The sequence below is a fragment of the Trichomonas vaginalis genome, chromosome IV (assembly GCF_026262505.1).
Source record: "Trichomonas vaginalis G3 chromosome IV, whole genome shotgun sequence".
NCBI lineage: Eukaryota > Parabasalia > Trichomonadida > Trichomonadidae > Trichomonas > Trichomonas vaginalis.
Genome location: NC_067206.1, coordinates 17,432,868 through 17,459,825, shown reverse-complemented (window position 1 = coordinate 17,459,825; position 26,958 = coordinate 17,432,868). Strand labels below are relative to the sequence as shown.

The 26,958-nt window shown below is 30.1% G+C and overlaps 6 protein-coding genes and 1 pseudogene across 7 annotated transcripts, besides 19 other annotated features; 2 read left to right on the top strand and 5 right to left on the bottom strand.

Moving 5' to 3' along the window:
• Window positions 1-154: 154 nt before the first annotated feature.
• TVAGG3_0113620 (uncharacterized protein) lies at window positions 155-1,447 on the bottom strand (the record flags this gene model as incomplete). The annotated part of the gene is made up of 1 exon (XM_001301074.2): window positions 155-1,447. One exon carries the CDS (start codon window positions 1,445-1,447, stop codon window positions 155-157), a length of 1,293 nt encoding a protein of 430 aa, XP_001301075.2.
• A 3,715-nt stretch (window positions 1,448-5,162) lies between these two features.
• Window positions 5,163-5,192: a terminal%2Cinverted (terminal inverted repeat of MuDR-2_TvMULE3 transposon ID:TVAGG3_0113600).
• Window positions 5,163-8,289: a mobile genetic element.
• On the bottom strand, window positions 5,263-6,796 carry TVAGG3_0113610 (annotated as a pseudogene). Its single transcript has one exon. A coding segment is annotated over exon 1 (1,534 nt).
• Window positions 8,262-8,289: a terminal%2Cinverted (terminal inverted repeat of MuDR-2_TvMULE3 transposon ID:TVAGG3_0113600).
• A 733-nt stretch (window positions 8,290-9,022) lies between these two features.
• On the top strand, window positions 9,023-9,325 carry TVAGG3_0113590 (uncharacterized protein; the record flags this gene model as incomplete). The annotated part of the gene is made up of 1 exon (XM_001300267.1): window positions 9,023-9,325. One exon carries the CDS (start codon window positions 9,023-9,025, stop codon window positions 9,323-9,325), a length of 303 nt encoding a protein of 100 aa, XP_001300268.1.
• A 716-nt stretch (window positions 9,326-10,041) lies between these two features.
• Window positions 10,042-10,248: a mobile genetic element.
• A 1,237-nt stretch (window positions 10,249-11,485) lies between these two features.
• Window positions 11,486-11,559: a mobile genetic element.
• A 330-nt stretch (window positions 11,560-11,889) lies between these two features.
• Window positions 11,890-12,149: a mobile genetic element.
• A 334-nt stretch (window positions 12,150-12,483) lies between these two features.
• Window positions 12,484-12,590: a mobile genetic element.
• A 1,778-nt stretch (window positions 12,591-14,368) lies between these two features.
• Window positions 14,369-14,656, top strand: TVAGG3_0113540 (uncharacterized protein; the record flags this gene model as incomplete). The annotated part of the gene is made up of 1 exon (XM_001301073.1): window positions 14,369-14,656. The coding sequence occupies one exon, from the start codon at window positions 14,369-14,371 to the stop codon at window positions 14,654-14,656; it is 288 nt and encodes a 95-aa protein (XP_001301074.1).
• Window positions 14,657-14,905: 249 nt separating this feature from the next.
• Window positions 14,906-15,211, bottom strand: TVAGG3_0113530 (uncharacterized protein; the record flags this gene model as incomplete). Its single annotated transcript, XM_001301072.1, has 1 exon — window positions 14,906-15,211. The coding sequence occupies one exon, from the start codon at window positions 15,209-15,211 to the stop codon at window positions 14,906-14,908; it is 306 nt and encodes a 101-aa protein (XP_001301073.1).
• A 100-nt stretch (window positions 15,212-15,311) lies between these two features.
• TVAGG3_0113520 (uncharacterized protein) lies at window positions 15,312-15,587 on the bottom strand (the record flags this gene model as incomplete). Its single annotated transcript, XM_001301071.1, has 1 exon — window positions 15,312-15,587. The coding sequence occupies one exon, from the start codon at window positions 15,585-15,587 to the stop codon at window positions 15,312-15,314; it is 276 nt and encodes a 91-aa protein (XP_001301072.1).
• A 423-nt stretch (window positions 15,588-16,010) lies between these two features.
• Window positions 16,011-16,036: a mobile genetic element.
• Window positions 16,011-16,036: a terminal%2Cinverted (terminal inverted repeat of MuDR-5_TvMULE4 transposon ID:TVAGG3_0113510).
• A 414-nt stretch (window positions 16,037-16,450) lies between these two features.
• Window positions 16,451-16,753: a mobile genetic element.
• A 2,267-nt stretch (window positions 16,754-19,020) lies between these two features.
• Window positions 19,021-19,312: a mobile genetic element.
• A 667-nt stretch (window positions 19,313-19,979) lies between these two features.
• Window positions 19,980-20,016: a terminal%2Cinverted (terminal inverted repeat of MuDR-5_TvMULE4 transposon ID:TVAGG3_0113470).
• Window positions 19,980-20,934: a mobile genetic element.
• On the bottom strand, window positions 20,191-20,541 carry TVAGG3_0113480 (MULE transposase domain-containing protein; the record flags this gene model as incomplete). Its single annotated transcript, XM_001300266.2, has 1 exon — window positions 20,191-20,541. A coding segment is annotated over one exon (351 nt), but the record flags the coding sequence as incomplete, so codon positions are not given.
• Window positions 20,897-20,934: a terminal%2Cinverted (terminal inverted repeat of MuDR-5_TvMULE4 transposon ID:TVAGG3_0113470).
• A 39-nt stretch (window positions 20,935-20,973) lies between these two features.
• Window positions 20,974-21,022: a mobile genetic element.
• Window positions 20,974-21,022: a terminal%2Cinverted (terminal inverted repeat of ISTv2 transposon ID:TVAGG3_0113460).
• A 75-nt stretch (window positions 21,023-21,097) lies between these two features.
• Window positions 21,098-22,300: a mobile genetic element.
• Window positions 22,301-24,471: 2,171 nt separating this feature from the next.
• Window positions 24,472-24,499: a mobile genetic element.
• Window positions 24,472-24,499: a terminal%2Cinverted (terminal inverted repeat of ISTv1 transposon ID:TVAGG3_0113440).
• Window positions 24,500-26,958: the final 2,459 nt, after the last annotated feature.

Below are 26,958 nucleotides of genomic sequence, written 5' to 3'. Positions count from 1 at the left end.
TTTATCTCTTCTTATTCTTTCAGGGATCTCTAAACTATCTATAGCTGGCAAGTTTTTATAACTTGCCGTCATTTTTGCCAGTTCTTCAATTTTTTCATCTGATATTTTCTCTGTATAACAATTATTTAAATATTGGTCTACATTAATTCTTAATTCAGGTTTTTGATTGTTCAAATGAATTGAACTTAAAGGGATTTGCGTCTTTTAATTTTTTAATAAATTTATTAATTTTTGTTGCCGAATAATTTGGATAATTTTCTGTTATTGATTTTTTGATGTCATTTAATTTGTTTGTATAATCAACAGAGTTTATAGCCAAATTCAAAGACCATATTATTTTTCTACATTTCGAATATTTCATATCTTCGAAAAGGTGAAAAATGCATCTCCGTTGTTTTTGAATCAATCCATTTTCAATTAATGCCCCTTTAATAGCTCTTCCGCCGTCACTCAAGATAATTGAAATGTCATTTTTGGTGATTTTATTGAGAATTGTCTTAAATAAACTAGACATTAGTGGAAGATCTTCTTCCACAGACCAACCATATGCTATCGGAATAGCTCGTCTGGTTGGAGATGTAGTGGCAATTACCCCCATTTTACCCGCACAGATTGTATTGGTTCTAGTGGCATCCACAAGAAGAATATTGTTAAATCTTTCTGATTTAAGAAACAATTCTGATGCCGGTGGTAAAATTGAAATACATTTTATTATAAAGTTTGGATCTTCAATTAATTCGTTAACTTTGTAAATATACTCATTTTTATCATTTTTTTCACCTGTAGAAATAATGGAACAGCCTCCTGATTCAACAATATGATTATTCAATGAAATTAGTTTTTTGAAACTATTCACTAAATCAGAATCTGTAATATGAAAAATTGCTTTTACACGTTTTCGAAAAGTATCTTCTCCTATTTCCCTTTTGAATTGTTTTTGAACGATACGATGAAAATTTGTAAAATTATTACTGATAAATGATTCATTATTTGATTCAATAAGATAATCTAATACTATTGTGGGGATGGTTGTTGATTCCATACAATGCGAATGAGATTTATCAACTTGTATTTTGTAACATTTGAGCGTTTTGTCATAGTAAACTGTATAATGAGCGCCGCATTGACATGATAATTCATGTTTTGCTCTATTATAGTTCATAAATATGAAATTTTGAGATGTGTGGTATAATGCTGTAAAAAACGCTGAATCTTCATTGGCAAAATTAATGGATGTTAAATATGCTTCAATTGCTATAATTTTTTCATGCGAAACTTCAGATGTTGAGTAGCTAGGAACAGAATCGTCATTTTCATTATTTGACAATGCTTTTTTTAGATCTTGAATGGATGGAATTAATGGCCAGTCCATAGGATCACTCAATGGAATTTTGAAATCAATTGGATTTTGAGGTGGAGCATCAATATATTTCAGTAATAAAGACATTTATGAATTAGAAAAGTGACAAATAATAAATCACCATAAATAATATAAATTCAACAATATATATGATGCAATATCTATTATATAAAACATTCTGTGAATTAAAAATTTAATTTTTTTTCATGAATCATTTGTAAATAATATTTTTGCTACAGTTTTTCAGGAGATATTAAAAAATCATGACGATATTTGTTTGACATTATTGATGTTTCAATGATAAAAATAATAAATGGTGATTAATATTATGTTTCTAAAGAATATAAGAGACAACAGAAATAGAAATATGTTAGAAACTTAAAAATATATGTATACATAATAGCTTATGTTATCATAGCTAAATATCATTTAAACAGAATATGAAGATATAGAAAAAAGTGTGTATCTGATTTGAATCTAAAAATATAGTGTTTTACTGACAATGAATTGCTTATTATGTTAGCAATAATCAAAAAATCTATGAATCAGGATGAATTTGGTATTTTGATTCAAATTCGCTGATTGTATCTTCATCTAAGATCTCATAATTCTGTGATAGAAAATTAATAATGGAATCAGTAACAATTTGATTTTGTATGATAATTGGATCATCAATTAAATTTAAATATAAATTTAAGTAAAAATCGAGATTATCTTCATTTATTGGATTATTATTATTAAATGACTGAATTATATCTATTTTATGAGATGGTAGAATGCTTTTATCCGGTAAAATTGAATAAGAAAGTTCGCACATTAAGTCAAATCCTAAATTCTTACTTGAAAAGCATAGAGTCCGAGAGTTTAATTTGACAATAAAGCTTACCATTTCATTTATAATTGATTTAACTTTCAAGTAATTTTCTTTTGAATATATTAAAATTAACAAATTGCTAATATTGTATTCACTATATGTGTCAGATTTGCACATATTCAAAAAAATTATTAAATAATTGAAAGGCATAAACTCGTAGAATTCATCCATTTGAAACTTAGCGAGACAACACATAACATATGAAACCAATTCAATTGTATTTTTTTCATTTTGTATTGTAAAAATGTTTTTTACAGGAAAATTGACAAAATATTCACCAAATATATCAAATATTTGATGACTAAATTCAAGAATTATCTCCGAAACAAAAGTCAGAATTGAAATGGAAATTTTCTCAGATAGCTGAAATTCTTCAGTTAAAAGCCTTAAATAATTGAAACAGATCTGTTTTTCTGACGAAAAATTGAGTTTTATATATAATTGAATCAGCCTATGAAGATATTTTTTATCTTGTGTTTTTATCAATTCAAATAGTAAAGTTATATGTAAATTCTTGATTAATGTGTCATCTTTTGTTTCATTATATGTTATAAGTGTTAATTTTAATATAAATAAACTGTGTTCACTAAAAATGAATTTTAAATTTAAATCCTTACATACTTCTAAATCCTTTAATACCATTAGGAGTTGTTTAAATTGTTGAAAATTTAATAAAATTTCAAATGGAAAGTTAGTTGTTAACCTGTAAAATAAATCATATGCAACTTCTTTTTGTAGCACTAAATCAATGTCCGAAAATTTTGAAATAAGAAATTCAAAATCCGCATTAACTGAATTTTGCCCTCCAAAATCGTGTTCAATTGAGCAGCAATTAAAATTTTGATCCTGGTAATTGTTTTCAGCCTGACTATAGTTTTTTATCTCTTTGTAATTGGTAAACATTAAAAAAAAGTAAAATTATATAAAAAGTAATTGTTTATTTAGTTAGTTTTTCCTTCTTATGCTTTTGGTTCTTTAATTTCTATATGAGATTCATAAAAATCCAATAGGCTTTTGATATTATATTTTTTGACATCGTCCCTTGAACACTTATAAAAGTGTCCATTGATTTCACCTCCACACATGTATTTCCCATTTTCAATCCACATATGGGTAATTTTAAATTTTTTAACTTTAATTTCTTTAGGAGGCGCCTGAGTTTGGTTCCGTTTCTCAAAATTCAGGGTTTGTATACATTACTTCCCATCTCATACTAGCATACCATGGAGGTAAACCTAACGCAGCGTCATTTGACATGACAGTTTGCATTTGAACATTAATAGCTGTTTGACCATATTGGTTCAAAGCATCTTAAATTCGAGCTTCATCTGGTTTCTTTTCTGGGTCGTTTACCTGTGTTAAAACTCTAGGTGAAACTTGTGCGTCCATTTAGTATGAGATAAAAACATCTTATGAGTACATATGTTTAACTGTTTCTGGTATAGGTTCTTCTTGTCTGTATTTAGAAGCTACATCTAAGAAATATATTGCACAGTGTAAGAAACCTATTATTAATATTCCGACTTCAAACCACATTTACTTACTAATAAAATTTCTTTATTGTGACATCTTCTCCAGTTTATAGGACCTCTCTCATATTCTATTTTTTCATATTTAAACTCATAGTCATGAATGTATTCTAACCATCTCATGACACTTTCCAAACCACTTTTATCGGATGTAAAGTAGAAACATGGGTGTTTATGTAAAACGTCTAAAGTTTCTAAAGAGTCTCTCAAAGTCCAGTCGGTTTGGTATTGAAAGTCCCAAGTGTTATAGAAAGGTGGGTCTACAATAAAGAAAACATTTTCCTTATCTTTATATTTTTCATACAAGTCTCTCCAATGACACTTTGTAAATGCTATACCTTCTATATATTTTGAGTAGTCTTCTTTCAAACCATTTGTATAGTTTAAATATAAAACTTTTGAGAGAAGTGTTTCTATGTCATGAACTCTTATAGCGCCACTATACAAAAGTCTCGCAGAAATAGTATCCCAGTCTATATATTCATATTTCTTTAATATTTCACCCACAATATATTTTTTATCTACTGGTACACGTTCTTCCTTTTTTACCTCTATTTTTTCTTTTAACTCACTCAATATTTTGTTTGTGTCAGGTATATGTTTAAGTCTTTCTATATAGTTGTCATAGTCATTGCATATTATCTCTGAGTCGGAAAAGTGAGGTGAACTAAGTACGATATGTAAAATGAACCGCCAAATAAGTCTATAAATGTTAAACCCTTTGGAAGTTTCTTTAACTCACTCAAAATAATATCTTTGCACTTACATTTGTTTCCAAAGAAAGGCAGGGGCGGCTTCGAGTATAGCATACTTTTAAAAATTTTAAAAAACGGTTTTTGTAAAATGTTTATATGAGAAAAGTTGTTTAGAATAAAAAACCACTCGGTCAATGTGCTGTCACCTTTTTAAAATAACCGCTAGTTCTCATTTTATAAGGGAAACAAGTTCTCAAGGTATACTTGCTTGGAACGCCTGTAACTTCCCGAGTAGCGACGATAGGCCATTACTTGTCCGAACAGAGTTATACTATTTTGAGCGCCCTACAAAAAAGTCAACGGCGACGACTCTCAAAAACTGTTGTGTAAAAAGTTTTACCGTTGCGCAAAAATACATGTTTAAAAAATAAAAGTGTCAATAACTCTACAATTAAGCGGTTTGGACGGTTTCACTAACGGAGACTTTTCAATAAAATAAAAAAATAGATGGGATCTCCGTTGGCAAAACCGTTTTTATTCAATATTATTTTTTCTCAAATAAGTAGCCACTTAATTTTTGTCTAATGGCATTCGCTAGCGTGTTCGCTCCAAATTCATCTGAAGAAATTGCTTGCAGACTTTCAGCTCCCACAGGTTTAGAGCCTCAATATCAAACTGCAGCATCTACACATTCTCCAAGCAGAGAGTATATAAGAATTTCCGAAAAAGTGACACTTTCAATAGGGGGTAACACTTAAAAAGTGACAATTTAAAATTCACAATAAATAAAAATAATAAATTTTTTTAGTCTATTAAATTATTCTTTTCTTTGAAATCCTCCAAAAATTCTTCGAAATGTTCTAAAATATAATCTGGAGAATTATAACAAAATTCATTAATTTCTAACATATACGTATCTAACAATTCATTTGGAATTTCAAACGATCTTAAATATGTAATTGAATTTTGTATCTTTTCATTTATTTGAGAAAGTTTTTCTTCAGCATTTTCCAATAAAAATCTTAATGGATTCAAATTGGCTTCTTGATTCTGAACAAAATTTAATACTTGGTATAAACGTGATTGAACTTCTCTTTTCAATTTTGTTTTATAATCTGTCAATCAAGGCTCGCGAATTCTAATTGAAGGAATAAAACCTGTTTGAAGTAAATCGTTTTTAATACGATAAAAGTAATTGGGTGCAACTTCTTCTAAAAGATTTTTGACAAAAACATCAATTCTTTGATTTTTAACGCAGCCAAAATCGTGATATTTTATTTTTAAATAAAGATTCAGAAACGTTATTCACAACGGTTAATTCATTTGGTCTGGCAGCGGCTATCCACTGTTGTTTATGAATGTCCCACTGACGTGTAAAGTATTGATTAAATTCCAATTGATCTTGAATTTTATCAATAATGTGCTCTTTATACATTTTTGCAGCATCTTCTTCTGTGCAATCACGATAATAACATAAAATGTTCATAAATTTTTCGACTTCTGATCTAATCTCTTCATCATTTATCTTTGAGAGATTCTTTTTAAGTGCGCGTATTACATGTAGCGCGCACCAAAAGATATTGCACTCCGGAAATGAATTCCTAATCCCGTTGAAAATGTTTAGTGCACAGTCAGACATGATAAATTCAGGTTCTGTGTGAGTTGTTTCAAAATATTTACTTAAGCAAAAAGAAATATTTTCACTATTATCTGGATATATTATAAAATAACACAAAGGGATAGAATGAGTATTAGCAAATTTGGTAGCTAATACATAAAAAGGAAATCCATGAATAATTAATTTAAACGTAGAGTCTAAGTGATAAATTGGTGGTTTTTCATGAATTTGAGAGATCATATCATTATCAGAGTAAATAAAAACCAATTTGTCTGGAAAATCAGTATCTTCACCTTGAATGTCAAAATAAATAAGGTCATCATGTTGATCTTCCCATTGATTAACATAGTTTTGTAAAGATTGAAATTGATTTAAAGATATGTCTGGTAAAGATCTCATAAGATCTTTTTGTTGTAAATAATATTTCAATTGATTGATTGCAGTTTGTTTCATAGTCATGTGAATACAAGTATGATCTTTAGGTATTTCAAGCGTTTTGTTGACTTCTTGTGTTGCATTAAGTGGACTTCCGTGATTCATGAGAAATTTTTTAATCCAAGCACGGTAAGTACCACTTGTAGGTGTATTTTTATGTTGTGGTGGTGGTCCTGAGTGAATATGAGTTAAGTTTGCAGATTTAAAAATGTAATTGTCGAAATTTTTAATAAATTTAAAGCCTGCTGGGCAGCCTTCGTATTCGCATCGGTGGTAGATTAATACTCCTGTTCCAATTGATAGTTTTTGTGGGTCTTTGACAAATCTTATGTTACCATGCAGCTCTGCAGCTATAACAAAACGAGAATATTCTAAATATCCTATGGCTTGATCAACCTCGCATGGAGGATCGGGTGGAGGATGTTGCATTGAGCAGCAAAAAGGAAAAATAAAATTGAAAACTCACATTGAAAAAATAACGGTTTAATAGAAAATATTTTTTTTCTTCTGAAAAAGAATTATCTTTGAGTATCTAAATTGGGATAAAGGATATAGAATAGATAACTAGTACTTAATATATGATACATGTACACGAAATGGAAGAATGTGTACTAAAAGAAAGAGAAATTTTAGCTTAATATTTTACATACGAATCAATTATCTTTGGTTAAAAGGTAGAATTGTTGGCTATGATGTACTGATTCATGATCAGTACATCATAGCCAACAATTCCTTATACAAAATTCAAAAACTTGGGTGCAATCAGTTCTGATTGCACCCAAGTTTTTGAACTTTCTTGAGGGAATTAAAGGGTGAGAGATTTATAGTCTATCTATATATCTCCCACCTCTAATTCCCTCCTGACAGCGGGAAACTTTGTCTGAATGTTAAACTATTCAGACAAAGTTTCCCGCTGTCAGCGAAAGAATTGTTCCATCTGGTGCATAGAGTGTGAATCTATGCACCAAATGGAGCAAGTCCCTCGCGAAATTGCCCAAACTTGCGTCGCATTTCAAAGATTGCGACCCAAATTTTGGCGATTTCTAGTAGAGATGGAGTATTTTGAGTCACTGACCTATATGCAGTGGCTCAAAGGGCTCCATCTCTACTTTGAAGCAAGGAAACTTTCCTCGAAATTTTGATAATTTGAAGAAAGTTTTCAAGCAATTAACAAAGGATTACTCGCTATGAGGTAAAAATTCTAGATTTTCACCTCATAGCGAGAGCTTCCCTTTCATTGCTTGAAAACTTTCCCCAGCTTCAAAATTGTGGAAAGGGCTGTAAAGTCGACTCCGATACCAGCAGGTACTAGAGTATTTAAAAGAGAAGCCCTCGTACGAGTTTCTATGAAGATCTTCTCATTCAAGAAGATCTTAATAGAAAATCGTACGAGGGCATTGGAAACTCGCGTCTGGTACATGTTGGTACCAGAGTGTTTGAGATTTGAAGACTCTGGTACTAACATGTACCAGAATTTATGATGAATTTAAGATGGACCATTATAAAATGGTAGCGGTTTGTTTCAAAAAAATTAGATGAGATTTGCATAGATATAGATTATATGATTTATACATATGAAAAATAATATATAAAAATATAATTTTGAGATAATTATGTAAATAATATTTTAAATATTTGAATTTGAGGTATAATTTTATAGTAAAATATATTATAAAGAGTATTTATATAAATATTGTAAAATAATATAAGTAATAAAAATTGAGACCCCGTCCCCGTTTTTGATGTTTTGTCACTTTTTCGGTAATTCTTATTGTTTCAAATTGCTTGCAGACTTTCAGCTCCCACAGGTTTAGAGCCTCAATATCAAACTGCAGCATCTACACATTCTCCAAGCAGAACAGACAATTCAAATTCAAATTTGTCCTGCAATTCGCTCAATCCAAAGCCACTTTCACTACCAAAAACAATACCAAACGAGCTCCGTATTACAAAGAACCACAGCAACGCTGAACTACGCAAAATACTACTCAGATTGTCTGAAGAATACTTCAATTCAAAGCCAGAAGAAAGAGTTCCTGCAACTTTTAACAAAGAATATTGTGAACAACTCAACAAAGTTCTTGCAGACTTTACCAAACTACAAAAAGAAACACCTGACCCATTCGAATTAGGTGACACAATTGTCAACTATTTTCCAACAATAACAAAGATAATTGTTGACAGAACTATATGTCAGCTTATTGAAAGTCTTCCACCCAAAGCTGCAAAAAAAGTCGAACAGTTTTGGGTCGAATTCAAATTAAAGAGTTACGGATATCAGGATGACGAAGAAGAACGTGAGTACGGACAAGAAACAGCAAAATGGCAATGTCTTAGCTCACTCAACCCCAAGCTCAAACCATTATTTTACTCAGACAACACACAATTCAAGTACGCAAAATTGCTATTCATTTCGTTAACCAAGCAGAAGACATTGAAGAAGGAGACTCTATCTCAGTTTATGTTTGCAACTGCAAGTTTTTCAAGGACGAATTTGGAGGACCAATTCTCATGCATGTCTTCAAGCTACATCAGCAACTCTACGTTGAAACTGAAATAACACTCATGCATGGAATGTATCTCAAGTTTGAAAGCCAATTGGAAAACACATACAACATTTGGCTTTCATACATTCAGTTCGATACACCAGATGACTTTGATGTTGAAGAAGAAAACTCTGCTCAAGAAGATGAACCACAAGACGCACCTGATGATGACGAATTTGTACCCGAAGAAGAAGAAGAATATCATTCAAGAACACCATCAGAAGACGACCAACAAATGGCAGATGCAATGGACAGTCAAGTTCCATGAAACTAAACATCTAATTTTATCTCAATTCCAACTTTTTAAAAAAAAGGATGGCAGGGTCGGTCACTCCCCAGTCACGCTCTCAACCAGGGGTCAGCCAGAGCGCGCCAGCGCGGAGGGTGGACCTTTTTTTTAATATTCATAGAGAAAATATCAAAAAAAAATCAAAAAAAGTGCTATTTTGTGGAGAAATGTGCAACAGGCAAAGTTTTTATTGTAACATGACGCACATATATGATAATGTAAAATATATGTATAAATGTACCTTATATAATATATATGTTAGAACTATCTAATATCACACTCATATAAAAAGTTTGCTCGATGTATACTATTTGTGCATCAAAAAATTTTAATTCTGAGTGAGGGAGTTGTATGACAGTCCCAACGGGAACCGCGGTAATTTACCGAGGTTTCCGCACACCGGTTCCTTTTTTTAGGAATTTTTTTAGATTAAAAAATATGCTTTGTAAATCATTTTTTGTAAATCGGCAAAAATTTGGAAATATTCTGACGACAATAAATCTGGGAATAGTATTTTTGTTTCGTACCGAAATGGCTAACAAAAAGTGACAGAAAACCTTAAATTGCGCGGCAATTTTAATTAAAAAATAAACATTAATTTTTGTGATTGATATTATGCATTTTATTTATATTATATAAGATTTAAATTTAGGGGAAAAATTGGAAAAAAAATAAGATTGGAAGTCTTTAGGTAAGAAGGAAAGGGCAAGAGATATATAGTGTACCTATATACCTCTTGCCCTTTCATTCTAAGTAGAAATGGGAGAAACTTTGTCCGCATCATAAGTTATGCGGACAAAGTTTCTCCGATTTCTAATGGGAATTGCAGGCTATGAGGCACTGATATATAATCAGTACCTCATAGCCTACAATTCCCCTTATTAGACTTCCAAACTTTGAGTTAATGTTAAGACATTAACTCAAAGTTTGGAAAACTTCTCGTAAGAATCAATCGTCAAAAACCTCGATTGCAGTTATATTCATTGTGTTAAATTTGATTTATTTTGAAATTTTTATAAATTAAATTTTATATAACATAAAGCGTTATGAATTAGTATTTCCATATGAATTTTATCTCGAAAATAGTAATTCTGTACAGTTATATTTCGGTTAATTTTGGAAATTTCTAGGAATACTTTAAGATAGTATGATTATATATAACTCTGCTTCATGATTTATTTTAGCTTTCGCGCAAATATCAGTTAACTTAACTCCATTATTTGATTTTGTGATGGCTTCACAAAGCCAATCAATATCAATCTCTTCTGGAGAATGTCTTCTCATCTAGAATATTTTCAATACTTTACATACAAACATTTTTATTTCTAAAAAACTTTTTAATTTTTTCTAGGATATATGAATGAAAATAGTTAGAACAAGATTTTGAAGCTCAAAACATTAAAAATTATTAAAGATTTGTATAATATGATTAAAAATGGGAAATAATATGAGGCAATATAAAGGAATATGAATATTAAATAAATATATCTAAATAGAAAGAATCAGAAAAATCAAATTATTGGCGCCAAAAATGTCACCTTTTTGGTGAGCCATTTCGGTATGAGATACTGGGAATAGTATTTTAAATACGAAAACAACCTATTTAAAAGTGTTTCGCTCGATTTTGTATAATTTCAAATTTTCACATATAGCTTTCCGTGAATTACCGTGATTTTACCGCCACATCAATAGTTTACGACACTTTTTCCGTAAACTGAGTAGTTTACTGCACTTTTTCCGTAAAATTGAGTTACGGGAATCCGTAAGATTACCGTACCTCACTTCTAGTTGAAAATAGCATTAGTATATAATAAATAGATATATTATTCATATTTTTGATTTTGAATTACGGAAAAAGTGAGTTCAGAACTTCCAATTATTATTTGATTAATTATGTTAAAAATACTATAAGGAATTAAAATACATAATGTTGAAATTTGAATTACGGAAAAAGTGAGGGTGAAAGTGAAGTGAAAAAGTAAGATATTTTTTGCTGAAATAATCATAGTTGTACAATTTTGAAACTATATGTAAAGCTATAAATTGAATAAATTCAAAAACAAAAATTGTTTATTCTTATTAATAAATTTATATTAATCAATATTTGAACAACCCGTAATTAAAATTGAATTCCTCTTAAAATTTAATCCATACGTTAATTTTTAATTTGCTCGGCGAATGCCGAGCTTCCCTACTTCTCTTGTCATTCCTTCAAAAACTCTAATCTCATCGCACTTACAAACATCATGATTTGATGTATTGTCGAGAAATCTTAGACTTGTTTGTCATTTGATTATAGCATTTTAAAGTCATCTCGAAAATCGATTAACAAGACAATTTTCCAAACATCTACATACAAGTAGATGATGGTAAACCCATTAGAGTTGTTTTGCTATGATTCCTCCAATCTTATGATGAGAAAAATCATATCAAAACAGCTCTAATCGAACATTCTACACAGCTTAGCATCCAGCTAGTTCCAAGTAATGCGATTACAACATCAACGGCCAAAGCCTTTCAGAGTCCTTTAATCATTTCTTCTCATCTCAATGTGAAGTGGCCCCAAACGAACTACAAGCTGACGTTACAACGCATTACAACCCGGTTAATACGAGCATATACATTAGAGCTGCTTTGTTATGATCTCCCTCATCAATTGATGAGAGATCTCATTATGAAGCAGCTCCAATCGAACTAAAAACCTACATACAAATGAGTGAAAACAAATTCATTAGAGTTGTGTTGCTTTGATTTCTCTCATCAGAAGATGAGAGATACCAGAACAAAACAACTCTAATCAAACTTTCTACACAACTCAGCACAGTATCAATGCAAAGTAATGCGTCTGTATCGTTAACAAGCAAAGTTGTTTCGGGTCCTTCCATTTTGGAAGAATTCGGAACAACTTTGCGAATTGATAGTGTAAACCCATATACATGAAAGCGTGCATGCATAAAGACAGGTATTGTCACCAATGACTACCTTCCCAGCTATGAGTGATCAGAGAATTACCATCTCAGACTTTTTGAGAACGTTTCAGCCAGGACCCTCGTATGTTGACTGTGAGAAAGGCATCCTTTATCTGAAATAGATGCTTTTCCAACAATCAAATTCGAAGATCTTCGACGTTGTTGTAAAAAGAGAAGGAGAAGGAAAGAAGAGGAAGGGGAGGAAGAAGGAAAGGAAAAGAAGAAGAAAAAGAAGGACATATTAAATATAATGCGCACTTAATAGTGCCGAGGCGCAATTTTTTTGACCCTATATTACCGCACGGCAATGTTTTTCTCGATTTTGTACAGCCCTAGGGAGTTGTGTTAGATTCATTATTATATTATGAAATATGAGTACATAATAATATAAATATACTATTAGTGTTTTAAATAATAAGTCCCTTTTTTGATGTGCAATTTCTGATCATTCTAAAAATCTCAAAAAACTCTATTGATTTTGAGTGAATTTAAATTTGGTGCCTGAGATATTTATTATTTTAATGTCTTTATATGAGTAAGTCTGTTTTTTGAGAAAATATAATTTATATCTAAAAAAGTTTGTCTGTTTGTACTCATTTTGTTAGAGATATCTTATATTAATATATGCTTTTTATTTATATAATAAAAGTTGTGTGTTTACTATTTATTTTTTGAGATTCTATGATAAAAAAGGTGACATTTTCCCGGGGGAATTTTGATCGAACAAATTTTGTGTATGAGTATGAGGAGATTGAGATCACAGCTGAATATATTATATCACTATATATACTAGTATGCTATCATATGCTATGAGTGTGTAAGATCAATATCCACAGAGATATAAATGTGTTTTTGTGATTAATAAAGACAATTATCGGGGGTCAAAAAACAATTATTGTGAGTTATGTGAGTGAGCTATATATATGAAGTATATATATGAAGTATATGTATGAAATATAGGAAACATTATATAGTATAACATATTATATAGCGCCGTTCCGGACAGCACCACCTGGTGCTGTGGAACGCTCACAACGAAAAAGTACAAAGGAGTTATTTGAGACCGATACAAATAGTCCTACCCCTACATTCTCATATATAAGGATTCATAATATATTATTTTTTTAGAGTTCTGCAGAAATTTCGCATAATATCATGAGATTCGCTCAAACTCAGATTTCGCTCATTCATATATAGAATGATTACACATATTATATAATATCATATCACATAACTTAAATAGAGATTAATATATTATTCGTTGAGATATTAGCATAAAAATCTATTTTTACATGACGAAATCCTCAACGGAGCAAAATCGTGTATATCATATTTATAACAAAGATCACATTTGTATATGTTTAAACACATTCTCATATATATATCATTCATAGAAGTTATCTTTCAAACACACTCACACATAGAGATATTAATGAAAATTTCATTCCACCCGCATCATTTTTTCATTATATTACCCGTAAAATGCAGTGTAAACTACACAATTCCCCGCTCGGGACGGAAAGAATTGTGTAGCCTCACACATTCACCATACACAATTGACTATTATACAAAACGAAGGCACACACGAATGTAAATTTATTTGCATTCTTTATATTGCATTTTAGTGGTAAAAATTAAAATTTATGTTTACATGGAGAAAAAAATTTAACTTCCAAAAAAAATCAATTGGGATAACAATAGGGACAAAAATTTAGAATCCCCATATGCTTGGGATAAAATCACATGACTATTTTTGTTTTTTAAGCTCATCTAAAAATTATTAGCAAAAATACGAATTTAGATACATAAATTTGAAAATAGAAAATTTTTGGATCGGTAAATATATGATATTAAAGAATTGAAAGAGATAATAAATATGAATAAGTTCATTCATACCGGTTGATGATAAAAAAGAACAAAAACAAAGGGAACCATATCAAATCCCTAAAGACTCTAATATAATGGTTGAACTTATATTAATGTCTGGTACTCAAACTCAACATAAATAGTTTACGTGGCAGAAATTCTTTGCCATGTAAAGTTTACATTTTTAATGGAAGCGAACAATGCAACTCCTGCTAAGGCTCTTGCCATCAAGAAGCCAGAAGTGACTGAAGAACAGTCATCTAGCGACGAGGAAATCCTCATGGGTGCCGAGAGTCCGAAGACTGAGATCAAGATCCCCGATCTCGGACTTGAAAGCCAAACGGCACTGAGAGCGGGACATAAGTCTACTCCTCGAGAACAGCGTTTGGTCAAGACCAATCATGTTCTAATAGATAGGTTGAAGGAGTCAAACGCTGTTCTCGAAGATCTAAAGCTCAAGCTGGCTGAAAAGTAGAGGAAGCGAAAGGCAAAGAGCTCTACATCATCCAGCTTGAGCTTAAGGTTGACTCTTATACAAATAAGATCTGCGATCTTCGATCTCGCCTCAACCGTGTGGGACACGAGTCTGACCGCTGGCATGAAAGGTTCCTTATGGCGGACACATCCTACCATGAATTAAAGCGCACCATAAGGAACCTAGCCACCGACTTCTGATTCCCCACTAAAACTCAGAATAAACACTTAATATTATACTTTACTCCAATCATATTTGTAGTTGATTAAATCTCTTCTTTCTTTTTGTGATCTTTTTCTTGATCTCGTGTAGTTGATGCTTCAGACAGCAAACCATCTTGCGTGAAGGTGGAAAACTTCCATTGTAATTTAACGCCTTCACGCAAGACAGTTCTCGTTGCTTAAGATCTTTGATCGTCTTTTGGAGATCAAAGATCATTTCTTCCTCTCTTGTTAGAGGAATATATATATCCTCTTCTTCCTTAGCTTGATTGCTTTCGTCTGATGAACTAGTGTTGTCGTCGGAGGAGGGCATGTTAACGTCGTTCTCTGCCATTAAAAATATATGGCACTTTTTAGTAAAAAACGTATATTGTGTCGTCACCCGTGGCAGAAGGCTACGGGTGACGCACAATATATACTGTACTGATATCATCCTAATTTTTGATGATCTTGTCCATCATTTGGAGTCTGCGCTTGATATTCTCCCTTTTTTCTTCTGGAATATCATCAAGATCAATGTGAACAAAGTATAAACCTCCTGAGGTGCGCCTCGCTGTCTGAGGTCTTGGGCCTTCGATCTGGTTGATCAGTCTTTTCGTGATCCCATCCAAAAAAGTTGGTTTCCCAAATGTCTTTTCCTTTGTGGGAATGATGATGGTTCCTTTATTCATATTGCTTCCCTCAGTGACGTCACTCATGCTAGTGCGCATTAAAAATAGTGACACTTTTCGAACGATAAAAAATACATTGTGCCTGGGGAGAGAGGGTCAAAGTTGCTATTTGTCACTTTTATAGGAATATATTGGGGAAAGAGTTATCATATAGCCGATCTCATTCTCATAAATGAGAGATGCATATAGTGTAATGAGATAAACTGCTTGATGGTTGCTAGAAATCCATTGTTCGGACCCCATTGGCTTCATTTTTTTCTTTTCTTATTATGTAAACTATTCAATTTTTGTGTTCTCCATTCAAATTTCAGAGTTTTTTGCAGATTTCACGCTACATTCGAAGTTACCTTTTGTAACAACCACCACCGCCTACGAAAGACGAAAATGTGTCACGATTTCACCCGGAAATCCGACGGTTGTTTAAGAATAACCATTTTTGGCACCTACTCGTCAAAAGACCCCGACAAACTTGCCCATTGTCACTTTTTTGAAAATTCATGACCAAAAAATTCTCAGCATAAAAAACAAGATCCAGGCAAAAGCAATAGAGAACTAATATTAGTTACAAATGCAACGAAATAATTACTAAATCATGGAAAATTTAATTCACTTAGAAAAATCAATATAAGCATTTATCAATCAATAATATGGTTATTATTGATGAATATCTGCTATAACATTAAATAATCAATGATTTTTAGTCAAACACTCCTAATTAATTATAGAGATATTTTTATAGTTTAATCATATACATTATTTCTCATATCTATCTAAATATTCACCATATCAACTATAATTACAGTATAATATCGTAATTATATTTAATACTGTTTTGCGTGTCAAAGAGGAAAGTGTCACTTTTTGGGTTACGTATCAAAAAGGCTATTTTTTGCATGCAAACAAAGGAATTAGATGCTATGAGGTACTGATATATGATCAGTAGCTCATAGCCTCTAATTCCCTCTCTGTATCGAAGAAACTTTGTCTACATAAGATATAATGCAGACAAAGTTTCTTCCATTTATAGTAAAGATGAGAGGGTAAGAGGTTTATAGGCATACTATATACCTCTCATCTTTACTCTAAGACTTCCAAACTTTGGTTTAATGTCAAGACATTAAACCAAAGTTTGGAAGTCTCATAAAAGGAATTGGATACTATGAGGTACTGATCATACATCAGTACCTCATAGTATCCAATTCCTTTTTTCTCAACCAAAAACTCAGTTATGCAATTTAAATCTGACATTGTAAAGCAAAAAGTGATATTTGTAAACCTTCCCTCTTTGACACGCAAAACAATACTAATTTTTAATTTTGTACATACTAAATATTAACAAATATATTTAATTTATATATCTAATCAAAATTTTTCCAGATCTAATCTTTATCAAATATACGCTACTTAACATTCAATTTAAGACTAATTGATTTATCAAATTATGATCATATAACTATTCAAAATTCAATACTTTTTCAATTTCAATTTTTTCAATTTATCACTTCATTTCTCACTAATGGAACAGGAACAATACCCTGATTTGTAAAATCTGTTCTCGAATTGAAATCAAATGTTTCACATTCTTTAAAAAAGTGCAAGTAATTACCTGATAGACCCTGCAAATATATGAGCAAATCAGGAATTGTGTCTGACATATTTACATCGCGAGCAAAAAGTGCAAGCTTTTCCCATGTGTACAGAATGGAAAAACTATCTACTTTGGATATTCTGCATCAGAATCTCTTGCTCAATATACAATAAAATACAAGATAAGTATCTCCAAATGCCGATGTGATCATATATTATTGTCGATTAAAATTTGAAATCTCAAACAAGATGCAGATTAAATAATGGATATGTGACCAAAATGAGTTTACAAATACAATATAGAGTATATATATAGATATCTCATGGTATTCAAAATGAAATAAAACAAAATTTTTGAAATTCATATCTTATATAAAACACATTATTCCTCAATATTATATGAGTAAATATGACTTGATTGTTATAGATATATGCCCATATATTTGGCCACCAATATAAATTCTATATTTTCAGGAAAGCAAAAAGTCCAATCGGTGTTTGGTAATTTTCACCTCACATGGCACCACACCATAAGTTTTTATTCGTATAGGATGTAAGTTTCTGCAAGTTTAAGCTCTCTACAATTTGTTTCGAAAATTCCAAGATTTTCTTTTCAGTTGTCAGTCCATATGGCAAAAGGCTGATAACGGATTTTTGAATTGCTCTGTCAAGGGCTCTCAAAACTTGAAATTTACCTAATTTTTATTAATCTAAATACTTCGGGCGTCATTTTTTGGGGCGACACGAGTGTAAACTTCTCAATTTCTCACAATTTTTCTGAGAAAGGGGGCGACACATTATAAAATATTGAGAAGAAGGGCGACATATTATAAACCTAAAAGTGTCAATAATTTTTTATCGTCGAGGAAGTAAAAAGTGGCAGGAAAATAAAAAGTTAATTAGCTTAGTATTATAAATGAATTTATTTAATAAAAATATTGTGAATATTTTTGAGAATGTCATAGAATAAATTGTGAAAAAATTAAATTGTAGTTATATATTATTATGTATAATATATATAATATAATTTAAAAAAATAAACTTTATGAGAACTTTTGAGATAGAGTTTTTAAAAATGTTGGACTATATTTAATGCGCTTCATGGAGGGATCTGATGCCTGAGAAGCATTGTTTGATAGACAGTGCCTCTCAGGCATCAAATCCTTCCCTGAAGCGATTTACTTATATCAATTAGTTCAAATCAATAACAAAATTTGAGATCCAGAGCAAGAATTGCTGTATGAGAGGTGATGGAAAGGATTCATTACTTCTCATCAGGCAATCTTGTCTCTGGAACAAGAAAAAAAACTTTTTTAAATATTTTTTCTATCAAAAGTACTCACAATTTGTTTATTTTTTAATTTTTAATATATTATTCAATTAATTATATCAAAACAATATTACTAATCTTTATATTCTATACTTATCAAAAATATTGAGAAATTTGTGATACTTCCTCGCTCATAAATTCAATAGTTTACATCTATATCAAATTTCTGCCATATGTCGCCCTTTCTCTCAATATTCTATAATGTGTCGCCCCATTTCTCACAAAAATTGTGAGAAATTGAGAGATTTACACTCATGTCACCCCCTATTCTAGGGGCCAAATACTTCAAATGATTCTTATAATTTCTATTGAACTTGCTTCAATTTTCATTGAAAACGATCATATTTTGAAAGTATGTAAAGCAAAAAGTAACACATCACTTCTGACATATGCGTTTACAACATTTTTTGTATGGAAAGAATTTTTTAACTCTAATCTATAAGATAATTGTAAAGTATTCAATTTTATGACATGTAAACTATTTGTCACGTATACTTAAGTGTCATTTTTTAGAATTTCATTGGTGCTAGATCACTGTTTAAGAATTTTTAAAGAGGAATTGAAGGGTGAGAGGCATATCGACATACTATATGCTTCTCACTCTTCAATTTCAACTCTAAATGGGAGAAACTGTATTGTATCTTATGCAAGCAAAGTTTTTCCCATTTAGAGAAGGAATGAGAGTCAACCAGGCACTGATACATAATCAGTGCTTTGTTGGCTCGCATTCCCTTGAGAAACTTTGAAAACTTGGTCGCAATTGCATCTGATTGCGCCAAGTTTTCCAACTTTCTCATAGGAATTGAAGAGTGACAAGTATATAGTATGCTTAGCTGACTCTTACCCTCAAATTCACATATTTTTGACGCTAAATCTCACTTTTACTAGTGACCCTTTTCCGTATGAGATAGTGCTTTTAGAAATTTCAATAAAATTATTATTGGGAAATTTGTCTAATCCAATTAAAAATTGTTCATTTTCAATCATACAAAAATCGGTTAAATCCTCAATTGAAATTGTTTTTAAAATGATAACTTTTTTTGTTTTCAGGTAAACATCTCTTATCAAGGACTATAAGATTTGAGGATTCTCAGATTTGGATAATGCTTTTCATAAGGATTTCCAAAACAGCCTCTAAATTAGAATCATCTAGCTTTGATTCAATTCGACAGTAATGAAAAATAATTCTTGTAATACTTTCATAAAAGTAGGTGTATACTACGTTTCTTTGTTCATAATATGAACATATTTAACATTTAAATTACATATTGTTGCTAAATAACTGATAGAATCTGCAACGATAATTAATATATCCTTGGGCGAATACTTGATTTACCATATCATAAGACGAAATGGTGGAAGTGAACTCAAAATAAGAGTAATTAGGTTATTTTGCCGAGCAAATATATTTACAAGGCAAAATATCATATTACATGTCAACCTATTATCAGTATGTTTTGATTTAAAAAAATTTTATCAAATATCATATTAAAATTAACATCTATATCTATATCGAGTGGGGGACAAACTCGCCCGTTGTCACTTTTCATTAACCTTAAACTTGTAATTTTCATTATTTTTAATTAACCTTATTTCTTTCCCAATTCCTGATTTATTTTATTCACTTACTATTAAAAGTCACATTTTAATAAAATATAATAATTTATTTATAGCATTTTTTAGTATACTGTAATAAAAAATTAATTATAATAAATTAAATGTTTATTAAATCAAATGTTTTCTTTGCAATAATATTTTTAATGTTGAGTAAACAATGTTGGGATCAAGTGTATCATTTTTCAGACCTTTCTGAACAGCTTCAAGCAGACTGATGCATTCGACTTTTTTAAATTGTGTCATTTCTTCGAAATCTCTTGTGACTTTTTTGATAACTTTAACACTTCTCTCTGAATCCAGACCTTTAATTTGCAACTTAATCAGGAATGAAGGAACAACACTGGAATATAACTCGATGACAAGTTCATCGAGTCGAAGATTTGGTTGTACACCACTTGTATGTGCCGGATACCATTGTGTCAAATTTTTTCTGAAATTAACTTTAAAAGTACTAAGTAAGATCATGAGATATAGCAATATATGTTTAAACCAACTTATATTTTGGTTGTACACCACTTGTATGTGCCGGATACCATTGTGTCAAATTTTTTCTGAAATTAACTTTAAAAGTACTAAGTAAGATCATGAGATATAGCAATATATGTTTAAAACCAACTTATATTTTGGTTGTACACCACTTGTATGTGCCGGATACCATTGTGTCAAATTTTTTCTGAAATTAACTTTAAAAGTACTAAGTAAGATCATTTATTTTTGCATAATATAATGCCAATATGGTTTCTTTTGATTTTATTTCATTTATAAGCAAATCAGATTTACCCAAAAACTCCACTCCATAAGCGTTCATTTGCTAAATTAAAAAGTGACAATGGGCTAGTCTGTCCCTTTCTCATCTATATCAATATCTACACTATAAATTTTTTTATTCAATATCATAGATTTCAAAAAATTATTTCAATTTTAAATTAATTTATGGTTTTCATCAAAATTGTTTTTTATTAAAAAGCATGTTTCACAATTTTTACGGTTTCTTTCAAAAGTTATAAAATTTCAGATGAGTCGAAAGATCTACGATCTAATTGATATAAATTGAATTCAATCTGCAATTGAATAAATTAATCAAGGTCAAAAACTCAAAACAATACTTAGCAATGTCCAACTCACTGATGGACGCATTATACCATCAATATCTAAAAAAACATTCCACTTAGCAATTAAATCAAATGGAATTCCTGACACAAAATTTAAACCAGGGTGTAAACCAATCGAACCACCTGAGGAATTATTAGATACAGTAAATAAATTACATCAAAAAGTTAAAAAAAATCGGAATATCAAGAGCATACGGAAGAATTATTACCGATAAGGATATGTTAATTCAAAGGGAAACCGAAAATGCTAATCATGATTTAGATGATTTACCAATTTCACAATTAAATACAAATCCAATAGGTTTTTCAAATTCTTCAGAATATCTTTCTGAGTATACAAATTCTGATTCTGATTCATCAGCAGAAAAACTTTTTTCTTCCAATTCTTCCGAAGAAGATCCACAAATTGAGTCGGAATTATCTGAAGATCCATATATCGTTCATACAGAAACTACTCAAATTTGGAAAAATCAACCGATTATTTTAACAAAAAATTATTGGAAACAAACTTTTCAGAAAGAACTGTAAAGAAGTGTTTCAAATTCTGAATATCATTCAACCTGCCAAAAATTCAGTACCAAAAGGAAAAACAAAATACGAAGCAGTATATATAAACTTAATATGGCATGTCGATATTCATTTTTTTAAACATCGTCAGGTGAATATCTTTATGCGGTTATTGACGATAAATCCCGAAAATTTTAGCATGGGCTCACTTGGAAACAAAAGAAGCTGCGCAAACAAGTAGAGTAATTGACCAATGTTTCCAAAAATATGGGAAGCCCTTTGCTATATGGAGTGATAACGGAACAGAAAATTTTGGGGTTTTTCGAAATTTATTACAAAATGCGAACGTTCAAAGTATTACAATTCTCCCACATTGCCCATATATGAATGGGAAAATTGAAAGGTTTTGGCAAAATGGGGAAATTGAAGACGCCACATGGAATGATATACAAAGTCTTATAGAAAATTACAATTCAAACCCACACACAAGTTTACCAAAAAACCCAACATTACATACATGGTACACACCTAACAAATTTTACGAAATTTCAGAAAAATATGATTCAAGTAAATTACCGCTTTGGATTGTAGATGGAGTTGTTAAAGATCTAAGAGAGTCAATAAGAAATTTCAACGCTTCAAGAAGGAATCAAAGAAATTGACGAAGTTCCAGAATTTTATTCAACAATTCTTAATCAATTAACAAAAACTATACCGAAACTTATCTTACCATCCAAATCAAATCACATTACATACGGAATAAACATTTAATCTTTTACCATTAAAATTATATTTATACGTTATTTAATTTTTTACGTCTAAGTTGAATAGGATAATAGCCGAAGATATAAAGTAACTATAGTTTACAAGCTAAGGAACAAATCAGCATTGAAACTAAAAAATGCTGAAATATTATACCCAGATTTTCCTTACTTTTACCACTCCCCATGTAATTTCTGGGGAAAACGATAATTCATTTTTTATGGATGAATAGATCGTTTTCCTAGAAAGGACCTCATATCTCTGGCTAAAAAGAGTGTCAGATCCTAAATAGGTTATTGATCTAGTGTACAAATCCAATAAAAAGCCTATTTTTTGGCTTTTTTGGTGCTCATTTTTTCGAAGATCTACATGAATATGGGGAAACCATCGGATTTTTTTGGTTAACCCACATCTTCATGTAGTCTGGACTATCTTTCCTCGAAGGACCTCTTTACAGGTGTAAAAACTCATAAAGTTCTCAAAAGATTCATTCTCGATCTCCATGCTGAAAGAATTTACAATAAAAAAGAGATCTACGCATCAAACTACAGCCATAAATGAACTGAACCCCTAAAGCTCAGCTCTTAGTTTATCAAAAACGTCGAAATCCTTCTCATTGCAATCAAATTTTCTCAATAACTCATAAGAAAATCGAATTTTGATTAAGCCGATGTTATAGGTATCACAAATACTACAAACTTGAGCAATATCGAAATTGCCAGCAAAAGTTTGAAATTGCATTGCTCATATTTGTTTTGTAAACTAAAAATCTGCTTATATTATTCATTAATTTTTATATATTATTCATATACTTTAATAAAACAATACTATTTCACCTTAAAAATGAATTTCATAAGTCAATATTATTTTTTTGAAAATGTATCAATTTTCGATTAAAACAACATGAGAATAGAATTTACGCAAAATTATTTTAAAAATGGTTTTAAAAATTTACAATTGATGAAGAATAAGATTGCAAGAAGTTTTGAAGTTTAATTTTAAGAAAAAAAATTCGGATATTATTCATGGATCTAAGTAATCTGATATTTGAGTATCGGCACTATGCATAAAACATATATTTATAGTTTTTTGGAGTTTTATGATTTAAATATATTCAAATTTGGCAATCCAATAGATTTTTAAAAAATAGGTAAATAAAAATAGATTACATATGCAGCAGATTTAGAACATGAAACAAATCTTATAGTGACCCAAAAAAAATTCATGATCCAAAAAAGAAAAAAATGGCTAAATGAGAATCAAACCTTGGCATAATGAATCATTATGTCGGATGTTTCCACTACACTACACCAGCAGTTCGAAAAATACCCTTGGTGGTTCTATTTAATAGCTACTCCCAACGATAGGCGGTGTCCCCAGCTTTCGAGAGGTGGTAAAAGTAAGGCAAATCTGGGTAATAAATTGAAGAAATACTGTGATAGAATACCTAGTTATACTAGATACTATTATAATATGAATTCATTTGTATTGAATATCGATAATAAAAAATCGATGAAATATTAAAATGAGAATAAATTAATAATGAGATTATAAATTAGAATTATTTCTCTTTTTTTAAAATAAAAACTTAGTTCTATTTAAATTCGATAAAGAAGTACGAAAAAGTTGTATTATACGTATGATGTTGCCCGATGTTTGGTAACAATATTGTAGAATATAAGCATATATGATAGAAAAGCAATATGCTTAATATCGAGTAATTCTAATTTTTTACGAAATTATTCAAATACGTTATTTTTTAAAATGAAAAGATAAGCATACCATTATGCAGTAGTTTGCGCACATATACTATGCTGATGAAAGTTGGTCTCTAATTCGAAACTTGAGTCTGTCAAATTGACGTTCCATCTTATTTTAATCGATATTCAATACAAATGAATTCATATTATAATAGTATCTAGTATAACTAGGTATTCTATCACAGTATTTCTTCAATTTATTATAATATTTCAGCATTTTTTAGTTTCAATGCTGATTTGTTCCTTAGCTTGTAAACTATAGTTACTTTATATCTTTCGGCTATTATCCTATTCAACTTAGACGTAAAAAAATTAAATAACGTATAAATATAATTTAATGGTAAAAGATTAAATGTTTATTCCGTATGTAATGTGATTTGATTTGGATGGTAAGATAAGTTTCGGTATAGTTTTTGTTAATTGATTAAGAATTGTTGAATAAAATTCTGGAACTTCGTCAATTTCTTTGATTCCCTCTTCCTCGCAATACAACTCCATATTATTAACTTGTATTTAAAGGCTTCCATATACAAAACTATATATAATGTTTGAAAGTTAAATCCCATCTTTTTCTATTTCTAAAAAAATTGGCACCTAAACACGAGATAGCTTTCAGAAATTTTCAGGGACATTTTAATCATTTTTTTATTTATTGTAATATCTTTGTTATATAAATTTGAATTGTTTAATATTTGAATGTAAGAGATTGAATAGTAATAATTTTAGTTTTAATACATAGCTAATTGCTAAGCAAAATAATTAATTTATTGTAATTTTGACATGTAAACTAAAGGGGAATTTAGCCGGCCAAATATGTGTCACTTTTTGACTTCACCTCACTTCCACCATTTCGTCTTATGACAACCATTTAGCAAAATTAAATGATTTTACAAAAATCTGTAATGCATGAAAAATAGCATGACTTCATTTTTGACAGTTTACAAATGTAAAGTGTTGCATCCTTAAAAGCTTGGAAATATATAAATTCATGAATTATCTTGTATATTAATTGAAAATCCATAAAACCCTAACAATATTTTTTCTTAAAAAAAAAACTATAAAAATATAAATAAAATTAATCGTTAAATAAAAATATTTGATATTAGAATTTTATTGGAAAAATAAAAAACTTAATATTTTAAAGAAATACTTAAATACTTGAATGTTTTAACTTTTACATTATCATACAGACTCTCAATTTATTGATTGGAAACGGTTTGAGGGTTATCAATTTAAAAAATTGTGAGTTTTTTAGATTTTTGGCAATGAGTTTTAAAAATTTATGAGTGAGAATGTGTGTTGATGCTTGGCACTTTGAAGGGAAGATGTTCTGGGTTCACAATTATTAATAATGTAAAAAATTGCACCCAATTTTTAGCCATTTTGGCTGAGAACTATGGTCTGCGAGGTACATAGATAGAATCAGTACCTCGCAGACTATAGTTCTCTATATGGCGCCGAAAATTTTTTGGTGAAATGTCGTCGCATTTCACCAAAAATTTTTTCGGCGCCATAGGAAGAATTGGAGGGTGTGAGATACTATTACATGCTATAGTACTCACACCCTCCAACTCCCAATCAAAATCGCATAAAATTTGCTACTTATCTTCAGATTACCTCCCATTATAAAATATATCATTGCTATCTCATCGTACTATATTTCCACCCTATTGTATTTAAAAATATAAAATTTTTGATAATATATTTTTATATCTTGAATTTTCAAACAATATATTCACAGATAATATAATGGGAAATCTATCTCAACCTAGCCTTAAAGTACCAAACTCCTGCTTGCATTCTCACTCACAAATATTAAACATCCATCTCCAAAAAACTAAATTCTTCACAATTTTTTTAAAATTGAGAACATAAAAAACGTATGCATTCAATAATTTAAGATACTAACAAATATTAAAAACTTCAAAATATCAGATATTAACGTTTTTTAATTAAAAAAATATCATTTTGCTTTTCAATTCGAACATAAATCTTAAATATTTTTAATTAATATCTGATTTACAGCATTATTATCCATTTATAAATCTGACAAATAAATGACAAAACCATCAGAAATAGTGTCACTTTTTGTCAAAAGTGAAGTCACGCTATTTTTCATGCACAACAATTTTACAAAAATCAAAGAAATAAACTTTTAAGGAAACTTTTCCGTACGGAACATGCTTGACATTCCATTTACTCCAAATGATATTTTCTATAACATCATGAATATTTTTCAATCAATCCCAATGAAGTCAGAAGTGTATCCGATAATTGCATACTATTTATCGGAATGAAAACCAAAGAAAGGAAAAATTGCAAAATTTCCCACTTTTTGAGAGGGACGTTTTGCAAAATAATTTTATTGACAGTTCTGGAAAGTTTCATTTCAGTTTGATAATATATCCAACACATATATAGATAAGATATAAAAACTAAATTTATAAAAAAGTTGCATTTGATATGTTTAGACATAGTAGACAAATATTCCAAACTCATATCTCATATCGAAAATGAACTTTACCAAAAGTGACATTTTGGTGCCAAAAAATTAAAACAATAGTAATATTAGTAAAAATAATAACTCCAATAAATAATAAATAACATATAATATGTAAATTTTATAATTAGGCAATTTTTATATTAAAAGATTTGAATTTTTTAAGAAATATACGAATTGAAGGGTGAGAGGCATATAGGCATACTATACACCTCTCACACTTCAATTCCTACCA